This window comes from Apteryx rowi, unplaced genomic scaffold (genome assembly GCF_003343035.1).
Source record: "Apteryx rowi isolate R43461 unplaced genomic scaffold, aptRow1 scaffold_20, whole genome shotgun sequence".
In the NCBI taxonomy this organism is placed as follows: Eukaryota; Metazoa; Chordata; class Aves; order Apterygiformes; family Apterygidae; genus Apteryx; species Apteryx rowi.
The window spans coordinates 4115939-4131312 of NW_020448308.1; the positions used below are offsets into that span (position 1 = coordinate 4115939).

At 41.7% G+C, this 15374-nt stretch overlaps 1 protein-coding gene across 1 annotated transcript in view; it reads left to right on the plus strand.

Annotated features, from left to right (window-relative positions):
- Positions 1–15374, plus strand: part of AUTS2 (AUTS2, activator of transcription and developmental regulator) — a 566981-nt gene that overhangs the window by 311522 nt on the left and 240085 nt on the right. Inside the window, exon 6 of the mRNA XM_026063639.1 lies at positions 13826–13855. Within this exon, the coding sequence (XP_025919424.1) occupies positions 13826–13855 (30 nt within the window). The remainder of the gene's footprint in view (positions 1–13825; positions 13856–15374) is intronic.

A 15374-nucleotide genomic window follows, 5' to 3' on the forward strand; every position in this document is an offset into this window, starting at 1 on the left:
CAGTGTCCTCTTGTTGCGGACTTTTTTATTGATTACTCAAAAAATGTAGCTTAATAGCAGAGCTGAAATGACTCTTAAAGAGGCGCTATTCCTGCGATGTGATAAAATTGCATTTTATGAACAAGAATGAAAGCTAAACACACAGCAGCAACATCAACAACGAGCTCTTTGTAAAAGCTAGCAGGACACCCCGTTCCTGGGAAATGAGAAGCCCTCGTGGCTCAGGATTAAGTTGGGTCCCTTTGCAGTTTGCATATCATAGGGGGAATATTCATACTGAATGGAATAGACCTGAATTGCTGGATAATGGGAAGGTCCAAAGTGTTATACTAGCTAGCCACAGAAATGAGAATGGACTGGATGCTTAGGGGTTTATACATTCACGTACTTTAAGGCCAGGAGGGATGATTGGTATGATCTGCGACCTCCTGTAGAGTGTAGCCCTTACGATCTCTGCAAATTAATTGTACTGCCTTAAGTACAATAATTTGGACTGAGCTAGAGCGTAAAATTTAAGGAAGCTCTTAATTTTTTTTTCTTTTAAAGTTGTTTTTTGATTAGGGAAAAATCTACCCTGTTTCTAAGTAAATTATTTCAGTTCTAAATGATCCCCAGTTTTTAAAATATGCACTCAGTCTAAATTTATCTAGCTGGGTTTTTATCCATTGCATCTTGTTATTCGCTTGCTTTTTAGACTGAATATAAAGCCTACACAAGGTTTTTGTGAAGAGAGTGTCTCTGAAATCTCAGAGCCTTCTTATTACTAGATTTTCAGAGGAGATCAGAATCGAATTTCCAATTGTTTGGCATCTATGGTCTATAAAATAGAGGGAGTCTCTACCTCTCTAAACAGTCCCTTGTGAAATTCCAGGGCTCCGTATTCATCGCAAACATCTCTGGAGGAGGCAGTGAATATCCATTCTCTACATAATCTGTCTCAAAACTGTACAGCACATGCTGAGCAGGTTAAAATTCCTTTATGCGTGTTGTACAAGATGCAGGTGGTTTGCTGGGAACACGCAGAGAGAAAACCAGTGTGAACCTTGTTCCACAGAGGTTTTTTTTCCCTGCGGGATAGAGTCAGAGAGGGGTGACCGCAAAGATCAGAGACGTGAAGCTTCCGCCTTCCGGGATTCCCTGGCGGTCTCGGAAAACAGACCTGTTCTGCCAGATGCATCCCCTGCCATTTCAGCATCTCCCTTCTTTCCCGATGAAAGGTTTAATGGAAAGTCCGTTGTTTTATATTCAGGATGTCTCTTAGCCCTTCCACGGGGTTTCCCTTTGGAAGAGATAATTTTTAACAGTGTGAAGTCTCAGTACTGTGGCAGCTGAAAAAGGAGCATACAGTCAGTCTTAGCGACACTCAACACTGTGCTAGCTACAGCCGTGTTTAAACACAGTTGTTGCTGGCAAAACTCTTGCATTTTCCAAGACTCATCTGGACAAGGATAATTTTTCTGAACACTGTGCTAAAAGCCAGCTATTTAAAGCAACACCTTGCCTTGGCTGTGCCAGGTAATTTGCCACTGCTGATAACAGTCATGGAGTCAGTGATATCATTTATGATACAGGGGTTTTTATCACCTTACTCTGGTGGGAGGTTAATGCAGCAGTGGGAAAAAAACCAAACGCCTTTCTTATAGCACCGCTAGAAGTGCGTTGGTGGTAAACCGAGGGCCTTGTTTTACATAGTGAGTATTTTGTATGTGGGAGTGGTTTCTAAAGCTGAGATTTGGGTCCTATCCCAAATCTTCTGTCTTTCTACTGTAACCGTAGCCACATAGTTTAGCACTGTGAGTCCCAGTTTTCTTGTATCAGTGTTGCAGAGAGCAATGTTGGAATCGTAGGGAGATTTTTCTGAAAAGAGAGGAGGGACACCCAGGTTTAGGACTGATTCAAGAAGCCCTCAGGAAGGGAGAGCTGGAGAAGCCCAGCGTAAAGGTTCGATTAGAAGTAGCAATGTGGGCACAGAGGTACCACTTCTACCCCCATGCACTAGTGAAAGAGGAGGCCTCAGCAGGGGATGCTCCGCTGGGTGGTGTCTCCCCTGAATATTAATATTCTTACCTTTGCCCAGCCGCTCTGAGAGCAAATAGGGTTGAGTTCAGCTTGATAAATCGGGGACATGCAATTCTGCCTACCTCTAAATAGAGACATGTAACCCCCTGTTTTTAATTCCAATCACTGCAATTGCAGCAGTCTGGAAAAAAATCGAATGCATTCATTTTCTAATAAGAGATTACAAATTCCAAATTATAGCATAGAGTATGTCAAAACAGGAAACGTGAGGAAAGCAGGCCGGAGTGGGCCATTGTCCTTAGAATTCATATTTACTGGCTGTAGATTTAGAATAATCCTTGTACTCCCTCAGGTCTAGTACGAACAATTTATAAATTTTACAAAAATGCTAAAGGCCGCAATAAATAATAATAATATATAACAACTGTGCAAGTAATGAACTATAAAACAGAGTGGAAAAGAGAAAGAAAGCACAACATAGAAGGCCGTTTACAGGGCTGAGTGCGCAGCCTGAGTTATTTTTTTGGCATTATGACAATGAGGAACATTTATGGGAGTTTGAAAACAGCTTAGAACACAAATAAATCATTTTGTTTCAGGTTATATTTATATAGCTTAGTTAAGAGGTTTTTAGTATCCATTAAAATGCAATGTTCAGAGGTTTATGGCTCAGCTGTTAAGGTCTCATCCCTAAGGATCAATTGTTTTGGGTTGTTTGGGGGATTATTATTTATACAATTCAGTTTAAATTGCTTAGCCTAGTGTAAAGGTACAGGGCGAAAAGCTAAAGAGCTGCTTGTTTGGGAAAGAGAAGAGCTAGCTTTTTTTTATTCATTATATTTTGTTTTCGATATTATTTCTACAACTAGTTTATCTTGCACGTCAACCGAACGTCTCTTCACGTGCGTTCAGCATCCATTTTGTGTTCAGAGTTGCTGCAGCCTGTGAACGACGACGACGACCCCTCTGCAATGTTGACATTTTATCGCTTCTTCTTTGTGTATCTAATTTTAAAATAAAAATAATTTTCAGTTGAAACGATATGATTTTCTATAGGTTAGGCTGTTTAGTTGGTGGAAAATGAGGTAGAATTATATATTGAAAATAAGTATTATGTGTCTAGGGCCTGATCCAAGTCTTAACGCTTTTTTTCTTCTTTATAACTTCTGCTAACACCAAAATTCTTTGACTAAGAACAAGCCCTGTTGTTCTAGGCACTTTATGAACATATATAGTAAAAAGTAACCCAATCCTAAAGAGTGTACTATTTAATAGTCCAAATAAATGAAAAGTAGGGGTTTGATAGAAGAACAGATTAAGTGACTTGTCTGAGGTGATCCTGAGAGCCAGTGACAGAGCTAGATCTTCCACATCCTAGCCCAAAGCCGTTTCTCCTAGACCATGTTGCTTTTCAACCTTCAATGAAGTGTTTCTGGCAAGAGGCAAGACAGATCCGTAGGGTATTACTGGGTCGCTACCGTTTGCTTAGGTATAGAGTGGTCAAGAACCTGAGGCATAGGGAAATGGTCAAATAATATATCTAATATAATATATCTAATACTTGCACTTCATAAGCAAACATAGGAGCATCTGATCAAATGAATTATGTATCCTGAGAAAGAATACCTTAAGTTCTTAAAATGAGTGTATCTAAATGAGTTAACAGTGGCTGCTCTTACTTAAAACCTTTTCCATTGTAACAAACTTCCTTTGTGGCAATATTTCCTAACTGTTCCTATTTAATTCTCACCATTCATGGCATTAATTCTGTGTTAATCTGAGGCAAAATGTTAACATTTTTATGGCTAACTATTGTACCCATAACTTGCATACGGTGGAGTCCCCAAGGAATCTGTTAATTGTGATTGACTATCAAGCTCTGATTGAAAACCTGATTGACACCAGTAAGAGCTTTGTATTTCTCTTTTCCCCATTTAAAATGATCCAAACAGCTCAATAGCCCTCCAAGGTCTATAAAGTGTTTTTAGACTACATAATTCATCACATCAATTATTGTTCTATCTTTTTACTTCTAATTTTGGAATATCGGAGGTCTTCCATTAGACCAACAGACCATTAAACTGCTCTCTTTCTTCCCTTGCTTTCATGTTATAATCACACAGGACACCAGGTACCTTTTAGGCCCAGAACAAGCATTTTCTTGTCCTGCTTGCTTCCCTGCACAAGCCTCTTGCAGGTTATTCTTTCTTTGCCTTTTACTTGGCTGGATGAGCCACAAGCGCTCGAGCTCCTGAGATTTGTAATGCTCAGTTATATGCATAAGAAAACAAGTCGTTACCTCCAACCGATTGATTCCATTTTCAAACTTCACTCCATCTTGTCTTAGCTTTTTGTCTTGCAATTCCTATTTCTGGCAATGGGGATGAAGAAACTCTCAGACCCCAGCCTGCGCATGCAAAGCTGACAGGAGAAAAAATATATTTAAGAGGAGTTCTCTGTGAGACACTGAGGTCACAATTTGGCCATCTGGCAGCTAGGAATAGGCATGTGTGAAGGCACGCCAGGCACCTGCTGAAGTCAGATTTGCAATAGCAAAGCCTTCAAAGGTTTGCTTGCTGCTTCTCAGCCATTGCATGGTTTTCATTTGTAGCTTCTCTTATCGAGCACAATTTCTAAATGAGGATGGTTGCTTCACTTTAAGGACGTACAAATGACTTGCCCTCACCTGTCAAGCATGATCCTTATATTTTACCAGGCCCATTATGAACGCAATCTTTCTGTCGAAAATTTGCATACCTCCTTTCTTGAAAAGTAATGACAGCAATTTCTTTGCCTCCGCTCACTTTCTGAGTGTCTCATTTAACAGCACCTGTGAAACCGACAGGCGCAGAGATGAGAAGTGAAAGAGAGCAGTTGATTAAATCATCATCAAGTCGGGCCTCAGAAAGTCAATTCTGCTTCCCGTCTGCAATGATATCCTTTTATCTTAAAGTAATGAGCTATGGCACTTTTGCATCGGGTAATGCGATAAGTTCTATTAGCATGTTCCATTTGCTTCACAAGCAAGGGCAAGTCATTTCAGCAAGCTCATATCACTGCAATCAAAGCAATTGGCTTCACAGGCAGAGAAGAAAGAGGAAAGGCTCAGGGTGATTTTTATGGATCACAACACAGTGGAAAAAATAGATTCTTGTATTATTTTAACCCATAACATGCTTTGCTTCTTGTCCATCAGGATATTTTGATTTCATTAGCCTGTAAGCATCTGGAAGGCTCAAATCCCAAACTGCACTCTTGAGCTAAGACCAGGAGGTATGAATAATAGGAATCCTTTCTCATACTGAGACCCTAGCTAATGCACTATCAGGCACTGACTTCATTAAACACTGATTAGTTTAATTCTTTGCTATTGACTTAGTCCACCAGTTAAATGCACATTTTTATTATTATTTACCATTGTTTATTTTCTGAGTCCTGACAAAGTACTCGTCAGTTTGGATGAGTGCTAAAAATGACATTACGTACTGCAAATTATGTACAGCTGAAAGGCAAATAAAAAGGCAGCAAGGGTACATTCAGAATCTTGGAAGCAGAAGGAATATAGTCAGGTTTTTGGTGTAGAGTATTGAGGAACTGAGGCAAGGAGCTCATCCTTCTGTTGCAAAAGAGCACGACTTCCTAAAATTAAGGTTAGGATGTTTAAATATCCAATGGTTGCTAAGTGCCCGGATAATCTAGTGGAATTAGGATGCTCGATTTCTGCAGGCGCTCTCTGAGGATGCTGATTTGAGTAGCTCGTGGCATTGTTAGCTTTCTAATGCTGCATCTGGAAGGCCCCTTTAATCTTCTACTGAAACTGGTAGGAGCACCTTCCTGTATTTCAGAGATAGTTGGGTTGGGACTTGAGCACTTGTGGGATCACTGAGCAATGACACCATAAGGAAGCCATCGGAAGTGATAACCGGCGGAGATGCACTTTTCCACGAACTACAGTAATTTACCAATCTCAACTCTGCTCCAAAGGAGCAAAGGAAAATGTTTCTTATGGGGTGGTTTCCCCTTCATCCTTCTCTAGGGCTGTGCCTGAAGGTGCTGGTGGCCTGTTTCCCAGGTTGAAACAGCCCCGCGCACACAGACAGGACAAGGAGCAGCAGCAGTTCCTGGCAGCCCTTCAGGCCAGTTTTGCATTTTGTGCTCCTGCTGCTTCCCCAGCCAGCCCGAGAAGTTCTTCCACCCTTTCCCTTCCCCTTAAACGACATTGCCTATCTGCATCTGGACAGCCCGATCTCCTTCCTATGCAAGGAGTCGTTCTAGTCACCTCACAGCATAACAGTATCTGTAAGAGTCTGTGGTCCTCCTCTGCCTTTCCTGGGTCTGGATAGCTGGGGGTTCAGAGAGAGGAGCAGAGTCGAGCATGGGGAAAGGAGGTGAGGTTGCAACCCAGTCCAAGTTGGTTGCTACTCTGGGAGCAGGCATGGGCTTTGGGGGCTTCCTGCTGCCAGATGGGACCGTGGAAACAGAAGGAAACAGCCGCAGCAGCATTGGGCTCGGTGTGTCCATGCAGCCAGGGTTGCTGCTGCCACAGCTCTTCCTCAAGGCGAAGGCAGTACGCCTCTTAGGATGTCTTACGGGCCAGGTTTGACCTGCAAGCTCTCTGTGTGGTTATTGATTTTAAAGTACAGGGTGATTTGGAAACAACAGAATCGCCCTCAAGGTAGGACTCATGTTTAGCTGTCTTTCTGGAGTGAAATCCCCCTTTGTTTTACAAGCAAGCCCGTTGTGGTGTACCAGAATTATGTATACCCTCCACGAGTGGCAAAGGAGGTACATGCTTCATATAAACATAATGTGGATCTACATTATCATGCATGATCTTTTTTTCATTTTAATGTTAAAAATATAATTCTTTCATATAAAAAACCATTGTTTTATTGATGGTGGAGCTAGAGGGAGCCACTAGTTGTGTCATTTTGCTGTGTAAAACAGTCGTGTAAGTCCTGGGTAGGAGGAATTAAAGAGAGTTATAGCTGAAAGTGGTCCTAAGTTCTGAATATTTTTCCTTTGAGGGGCCAAGATAACTTTAAATGTCCAAGACTGATATATTTCATCTGAACTGAAGTAGTTTGGATAAAATGGAATTCAGATTAGAGGTCAGCCTTGCAATCTTTTGTCCAGACTAAGGTAATTTGTGTAAAATGGGACTTTTATGTGAATAATCCATAATTTTGGCTTTTGAGAAAGCAGACCTTAAACTTTTCAGACCATCTCTGAGTCGTACCTTACATTGAATCACTGTGAATAGTGGTAAAGAATTGCTAAGCAGACTGTGATGTTAACCAATTTGTGAGAGGCTATATATAAGATTCCTTGGCAAAGAGCTCCATGCTGAATTCTACTTGCAGGCAAAGTCAGAGATGGGAAAGAAAAAGAGAAATTCTTGCTCTTAGTTTCTTTGTGACTCTCCCTGTCTCCATTTCATCAATTAGAAAATTGCCCATTTATTCCCTGTCTGTGTCTCCTTTCATCTAGGAGATGTTTTTTTCTCCTTTTTTCTTGGAAGCAAAGGTCTAATTGTATAGCTAAAATATCATCTTTGCCCTTTCCAAGGCTGTCAGTTTGTCATTGGTGGATAGATGGACAAGAATATTGTAAATGTCAGTGTGAACATGGCTGAGGTCTGGGTTTTCCCTCATTTTCTTCAGATTTCTTTTCAGCAGACAGATGAGTAGAATCACTTTGTTCAGCGCTGGCGTTTCAGCAGCGCTGACTCCTTTGGTGGCAATGATAAATGGATCCAAGATATGAAATAGCTGTTCCAGCAAAGTCCATTGAGCAGAATAGAGAACAATGCCCTCCTCAATGTCATTGTATGTGATATATTCAATGATTGCCACTTTTTGCACAAGAATGTGTTCAATCAGCAAGGTACATAGAATTCCACAGTGTTGCTTCAGCCTGAATGAGCTGAGACCTTTGCTCAGCTTGATTTGGACCAGACTCTCTCAAGCTATTAAAATGGGCGCAAATTATAGCTATAACCTCGCAGGGCGACTGATTTTTTGAAATGTGGCATTAGGATCAGTCCCCTTCTGCCGGTGCAGTGGGAGATGTGCTGTGCATTTTAACTTAACGCTCTGTCCAACTGGGGCAGAAGACCTGGGAGGTACGATGCCATCTTTAGCCCAGTCCTCAGTTTTTCTGCTTTCTTCTACAAAACGCAGCAGTAATTAAACCTTATAAAGGAAATGGAGAGTTCTTTTTCCACTTCCCAGTTTACCAGACTGCGGTTATGTTTGCTCATACTCCAAAACACATGAGGTGCGTCAGCCTTGCCTGATAGCAATAGTTTAGAAGACTTAATCTGGGGAAGAAAAAGGAGCCTTCTATTTTGTTGGTACGAAGACCTTAGAAGGTTGCGTGTTTCCTCCTCATAGTGGGTTTGTTTTGGGAACAACAGTTTGCATCTTGACTGCAGCAAGTGTATGGAAATACAAGTTTGAGGGTTATTGATTCTGATTAGTGCCGCTTGAGCACGAAGTTGCAGCAGTACTGCAAAATGAAGCATGAACACTTGGCATGTGCCTGTCGAGTGACGTGGTGCCTGGTACCCTGTGTGGTTTAGTTATTAAAGATATTCAGACTGTTGGAGTGATGATACCTGTGGCCGCTCTGAGCAAGTCGTTGTCAATCTGGACCGATTATTGAAATCGGGAACAATCCTAAGACTTCCATAAGTCATACAAAAAATTTCTCTGTGGAGCTAGTTTTGAGTGAATTTTCTGCCACTTGCTTTGGGCTTGGTTTGTAGCGCTGTCTCCCCTTTGGGAAAACTGCAAGAGTTTCTGCAACCCTTCTGCTTGGTACAAGACTTTCGAAACCATAAAATAGCCATTTCAAGTGCTGCTTCCTCTGAGGGGCCCAGCAGGCCATGTTTTGAAAGGGCTTCACAGCATTTTGTGCCATGCTCGTTTGAAATCTTGGCCATAAATGTCATAACGGGAGCTGGGGGTGCTCAGCAGTTTTGCTCATCTGGCTTTCATTTCAGTGCCTAAATGAGAGCTGAGGGGTGTTTAGTTGTTTTTTTGATAACGTAGGCCAGCATTTGAAAATCTGGTTCTGGATCCTTTTCAAACCTGGCCTTAGTTGACTACAATCAGTCGTAACTCACGTTCAGTCTGGAGACAGTAAATGCCTTGCATTTGAGAATCAGAGAAAAAAGCCTCTATTTGCTCAGGTGTAAAATGTGCCTGCAGACTCCTTGTCCTGATTTGTTACATTATCACTTGCAGCTCCCCGTGAAGGTAGTGACAGTTATCCAAAAATCAGGTCATGCTATCTGCGAATGATAGTTTGGATTCCTGTGATTTGCAGAATATTCAGCTGTAGTGTGTGCACGGAGCCTTGGCTTCCTGAAGCATGACATGAAGAACATTGAAAAACTATCTTTTTGTAATTGCCACAAAATGTGGTTACTCAACTGAAAGCGGAAGGCCAGCACGAAGCATTTCCATCGCTTAAGTTCCAAAATGGGACGTGTCTGGTGCAAAACCTTTGGGCTGGACTCGTGCACGGGAACATCTTTCACCTTCATCCAAGTGTACAGCAAGTGTGCTATGAGTTACCTAGGAGAAGTTTACCGAATAGAGTTCACGTGTCCAAAATGCAAACCACTATTTTTAAAGAATCTTTGGAGAGTACTGATTGCACTTGGTGAAAAATGAGGGGCATTTAAAAATGTTGGAAAAGCAGGGCCACTTCTGAACTACAAGATTATGGAGAAGAAACACTTGTCTACTATCCCTCTAATTTACCATTGCTAAATCAATGACAGAAACCTAAACTGCCATTTTGTATATTTAGACTCAGGCTCAGGTTCAGTTTGCTATCCTTTGCCGTAACCTCTGTGTCTGGTAATGGCGTTTATCCCTTCAGGTGAGATTTCCTTCTGGAAATATTGATAGGCATGCTTGAATCCATAAAAAACAAGGCTGTGTCTAACCTGTTCACAGGAAAAAAAGGTGAATTTCTTGTTAATACAGTGAAACCTGTCAGTTAATGGAATCGTAACCAAGCTGCCAAGGATTGTGTAGCAGACTAAAGTGAGATTAAGACACTGTGGTTCTGCTGTTTCCATTGTATAGATTTGCGTTGTGCTTTTGCTCGGAGAATCTCAAAGCACTTAAATTATTTTACTTCTTCTGTGGCCCTGGGAGGTAGAGAAATATTTCTTCCCTATTTTACAAATGAGGGAACTGAGGTAGCAAGCAACGCGGAGTCAAGTTCTCAAATGTGAGCAGTAATTTTGGGTAACCGAATTCAGGCTTTGGGAGCTTCTGTTTCCAGGCCCTGCTCCTCAGAAGTGGTTAGCAATAGAGTCTGCAGCAAATGGAAACTGCTAGCCCTTTAGCACCTCTGGAGGGGGGAGGAAAAAAAAAAAGAGAGAATGAAAAAAGGCATCCAAAAGTGAGCACATCGAGTCGGGACCCTTGGAGGATTTGGGTGCAAGCGAGATGCCCAGAGTGCCTGGACTGCAGACTTGGGTCAGGCACAGGGAGGACGTGCAAGTGCTCCACTTCAGTTTCCAACCTGATCAACAAACCTCTTCCTCTCTTCTCCTGTAAGTCTTCCTGGAGTTACCCCTGCAAATAAATTGTCTGATTCTTTCCATGGAGCAGAGGAAATCGGTGTCTTCAATCTGCCCCGAAAATTCAACTTAGAGCTGTGCAAAACCCACATGCATGTGTTCCTATGTGGGCACTTGTACGTACTGAATGAAAGTGTAACCCCAAAGCAGTGCAAAAGCCTTTGCCTCCTTCCCCTCTTTTTTTCTTTTTCTTCCTTTTGTAAAACTTCTCCGTGAAATCTTGCTGTTGGAAGGGGACAGCTCTACCGGACTGCGGGGCTCCTTACCGTGCGCCGCATCCACAAAACCTCTTTGGGCGTGAAATAGATGCCTGGTGTGCGCAGGACCCCTGGCATTTTGCAAAGCGTATCTGGAGCCAGGCGAGGCAAACGTTAGGAGCTGTTTGCTGAGTGCATTTATTGCCTTTGCATAATTTATGAGCTGGAGGGGTTTGACCATCATTCGTCTCTGCCAGAGGCTGGCACGGAGGGCTCTGGAGGCTGGAGCTGTAAATTGGATGGTGCGCTCCTGCTGAGCTCGCAGCAAAGTCCTCGGGTCAGTATGGGAATTTAATACCAGGAATGGAGCCGCTTTCTCCGCGTGCCATGTGGGCCTCCGCGCAGCAGAGGCTTTCTTGGCAGCCACGGTGACTGGCCAAATCGCGAAGCTGTCAGTCACTGGGCATGTTGTGAAGGGAGCCCGAGCATTTTTAATCAGCTTGGCATCCGTGCTGCTTCCATAATGGACACCAGTAGGTCTCAGTCCTTCGCCATATGCTTAACTCTGGAGACACGGTGCTTCTGGGTATAGCAGTAATTATTTGATGCGGAATTAAGCGGACCTTGAAATTAGAACTGGACTGTCGGAAAGCAGGAGGCTTAACGCTTTGGTGGCAATCACTTCCCACCGATGTCGTTCTGCGCGCTTCCTCCGCAGATTCACTCAAACGCGGGTAGCTGTTTTGCTGGCAAATTCAGATGTCGCTGCTGGCAAGTATTCTTCCCCCCAAGTAGCTCCCCGCTGCAGAAACCGCAACCCCCCCAGCTCTTTCCCAGCCTGTCGGGGGGTGGAGAGGGCGCAAACAAATGGAGCGATTGGTTCTGGGCTCCCTGTTTTGAAGTACGTGAGAGGTGTCACCTCAATACGGTGTACTGCATCCTCATGTACAGGGCACAGTCCTTGCTGTCACGCTGGGTCCTGGCAGTAACGAAACGGTGGAAAAAGGTACTGTAGCCCAACAGCTCAATTTTGGCAGCAAACTGTAAAAATGGGCATAGTGAATGGGAATTCTTTGTGACGTGCTGTGGTTTTCACGGATGGAGATCTGGAAACATGGGGCCTTGCTTTGCCAGCAAATGCTTACCTGCGTACCAAAATTTCACATACGTAGTCAGGCTGCAGTCAACATGCATAACCTTTACAGGATAAGGGTATGAGTACATTATATAAAAAACATGTTCGTCTAAAAACATCCATTTTTCCTTCTGTTTATTAAGTACTATCTCTTCTTCATAAGCTTAATCTTTGCATAAGGGTTTCAAATTTTGAGCTAAAACTGCCTCATACCTTTGTCCTCCATTTCATTTGTTAGTTCCCAGAGTATTTAGGTGCAACTAGTGCTGTATAAATCATTTCAGTTATTAAAGAAATTTTGCTTGCATTTCTGTTTGGAATTATCCGAAGACAGATTGTAATTTTCTCTAATTTTTTGCTTCACTTTAAATTGTTTGGAAAGTACCTATAAATAACTCCTAGCTTTTAACTTATTAGTATGTAGCACATTGGGGCGAAGGCACCTTTCACCCCCTGTACCAATAAAGACAAGGAAAAAGCCAGTGAAACTGAAAAGTTATAATTAAAAAAAATAACACAGTGAAGAAGAGTTGACTTGTGCAAATCAAATACGTATTTGTGGGTGTATTTGGCAATGTCTGTGTCTATTCACATCCCACTGTATAGTTAACCTTTGGAATTCACTTTCACAAAATAGAACTGATTTCAGAGGAATTTGGTTGTCTTATTAAAATATTCACAGATGCATTAAATGGGATACAAATGCATAACAGACTTTAACTTCTCGGCTGTACGGACATAAATCAAGGACTAGCTGATTGTGTTAGGAAGGCCCAGTTCTCCTGTTTGGTGATGTTAGGCTTTCCTTTGAAGCATCTGCCGTTAGACTTGCCCAGGTCTGAGTTCATCCCTGGAAAGACAGAGGCAATTCAGTCCTCCAGATGCCAAAGCTGTTCGGAGGTGTTTCTCGCGCTCTGCTGCAGAGGTTGCCAAGTGTGACTGCTCTGTTACTCAGAATTAGGAGGGATGAGTCAGAATCTGGGTCGAAGAGAGAAGGAGAGAAGAGAGAAGCAGCTAGTTGCACAGTCCTCGCATGCCTATTTCCAACGCTCTTTGCATACTTCTAGCAAATCCAAGTGTGGTTTGGAGTTCTGATGCTTCTCTCTACTGATCTGTGATTCCTCTGTTTATCTGTTGTATTCCTCCAATGGTAAAAGTTATTTAAAATTGGAGCAATGGCACTTGATAATTAGCAAGACCCTCCAGTGTTAATGTTCAGTATTATAAATGTCTACCATGTTACCTGGGCTACTTTTGAAGTCTAGAGAATCTCAATGAAGCCATTAACTTGGCATATTCTTGGTTCCACTGCAGTCTGAATTCTTTAGTGGAGCAGCTGTAAGTAGTGATACAGGGTGAATCTTTCAAATAATACTGGAGTAAAATGGTGGCCTTGTTAATGCTTCTCTTCTGGGATGGGCAAACCTGAATTATTTCCATACCCTCCAATCTGAGAAGCCTTTGAAGCTAATTTATTGGCAGGCGGTATGAGAAATACTGTCCATCAAAAGAAAATGAAGCAGCCCTCTAATATTTTTCTTCCTCCCTGATCCAGTTTTAAAGTGTAAATGTGCTTGTGCACCATCAGCTCCCTTTCATGTGAATTAGCCTAGCAGAGGGCATTGCAAGTGCATGTTGTTGAATCATGGAAAAATTGCACTGAGAACAAACATACTAATGTGTTGTCTTCAACTACAGTAAGCAAAAATTCTCTCCTATCTGCTAATTGTGGTTTTCCCTGAAGGAACTGGAGTTGAAGCCACAGGGCTTATGGGCGTCTTGTTGGGAGAAATCTTTTTTTTTTTTTTTTTTTTTTTTTTTGCTTTAGCAACCTTCTCTTACCTGTTCTTTTTTCTTTTTCTGTTTCAGTGTGACAGTGACAGTGATCAAGAAGAAAAGGTAAGAAAGGGAATTGGTATGGGTGCAAAAATGTTGTTGGATTTGCTTATTCCCGTTATCCTGTTACTTAAAGTTTCTTTCCTGGATTGATCCAGTACGACTCTATACAAAGAAAAGACTTTGTACCCTTTGATTTGGTTTTGGAGTAGACCTCTAAGGAAAGAGTATTCTAATGAATATTTTGGAGGCTACACAATCCATCCTTAAGCATACTGATGCCAGGGTTTGTGTGTGGTGTTAATGAACACCGTTTGGACTACCAACCCTTTCTGTGGCTACATTTTCCCTTGGGAAGTGCTAACAGTTTAACGCAAGTGAATACGTTTGTAATGCTCACATTTACACTTTTTTAACAGTTATTTAACCACACGCTTGCCCGTTTTGCTTGTCTACAGGCGAGGTTCTTCAAACTCGAATTGAAGTGTTAGGGATGATTTCTTTTTTTTAGAAGCAACATTTGGAAACTGTACATTAAGTCAAGTGACACATCTTGCTGATAATTATCTTAATTGTGGGTTTCTAAGTGGGGAAAAAAGGAAGAATGTGATGCTGAAGAAGAGTCAGAGAGGCACTGGTCTGTAAAGCTATTTATTGTTTAGAAAGCTGATAATGAAGAACTAATATCCTCACCGATGCATTTTTATGTCTTATATTTTTGTTGTGAACAGACTGATGTCTACCTTTCTTATTTGGCAAAATGAAATAATCATTGCAGAAAAACTGTTCTAACTTCTTTATTTCCAGGTTGGAATTTTGTGATTTCATTCATATGTTGAGGTTTAAGAGATATTTTGACAATGTAATCACTTTTTCCTCCTCTTTTACTGAGTAAAGTAGGGAATGGAAGTTGGGGAGAAGGTAACGAGATGTCAGAAGATGAGGTTCATGTAATGTCATTGCATTATTTAGAGTTTCATGAGACATTCTGTTAACTAGCTCCAAGTTAATCTAAGAAGAAGAGAGGATGGTGCTGGTGTGCGGCTAATGCAACAGAAAATAACAAGTATCTTGTGAAATCCACAAGCAAACAATGAGCGCAGAAATCGCCTTTTGTAAACTTAATCAGTTCTACACAGGGTTTGGATAGCAGGAAGCCAAGGAAATTTTCAAACTGTATGTATACAACTGCCAAATCTTTGCCCTTAAGCTTTCAGCTATTTCCCAAGTAGAGATTTTTTTTTTTCTTCCTTGTCTCTTAATAATTTGCTAACTGTGTTAAAGAACCACTGTTTACTTTGAACTGCAGTGATTTCCCTTTCATAAGGGAACTAATCGCTGGAGTTAATCAGAGTGTGACAACAGAAAAGGGAGGTTTTGTTGGGTTTTTGCACAGAATATTAACCTGCACTTTTGGATATGAATTTTTAATGCGTTACCATTAAATTCCATCCTGCAAAGTGATTATTCATTTTCAGGATGTTCCTTCTGCAGTGGAAGATGATAAACTGAATTTCAGCCCCTATGTTTATGGCACCTACAACTAGAAGTGTAATTTCCTGCCGCTGCTGCATTTACAGAG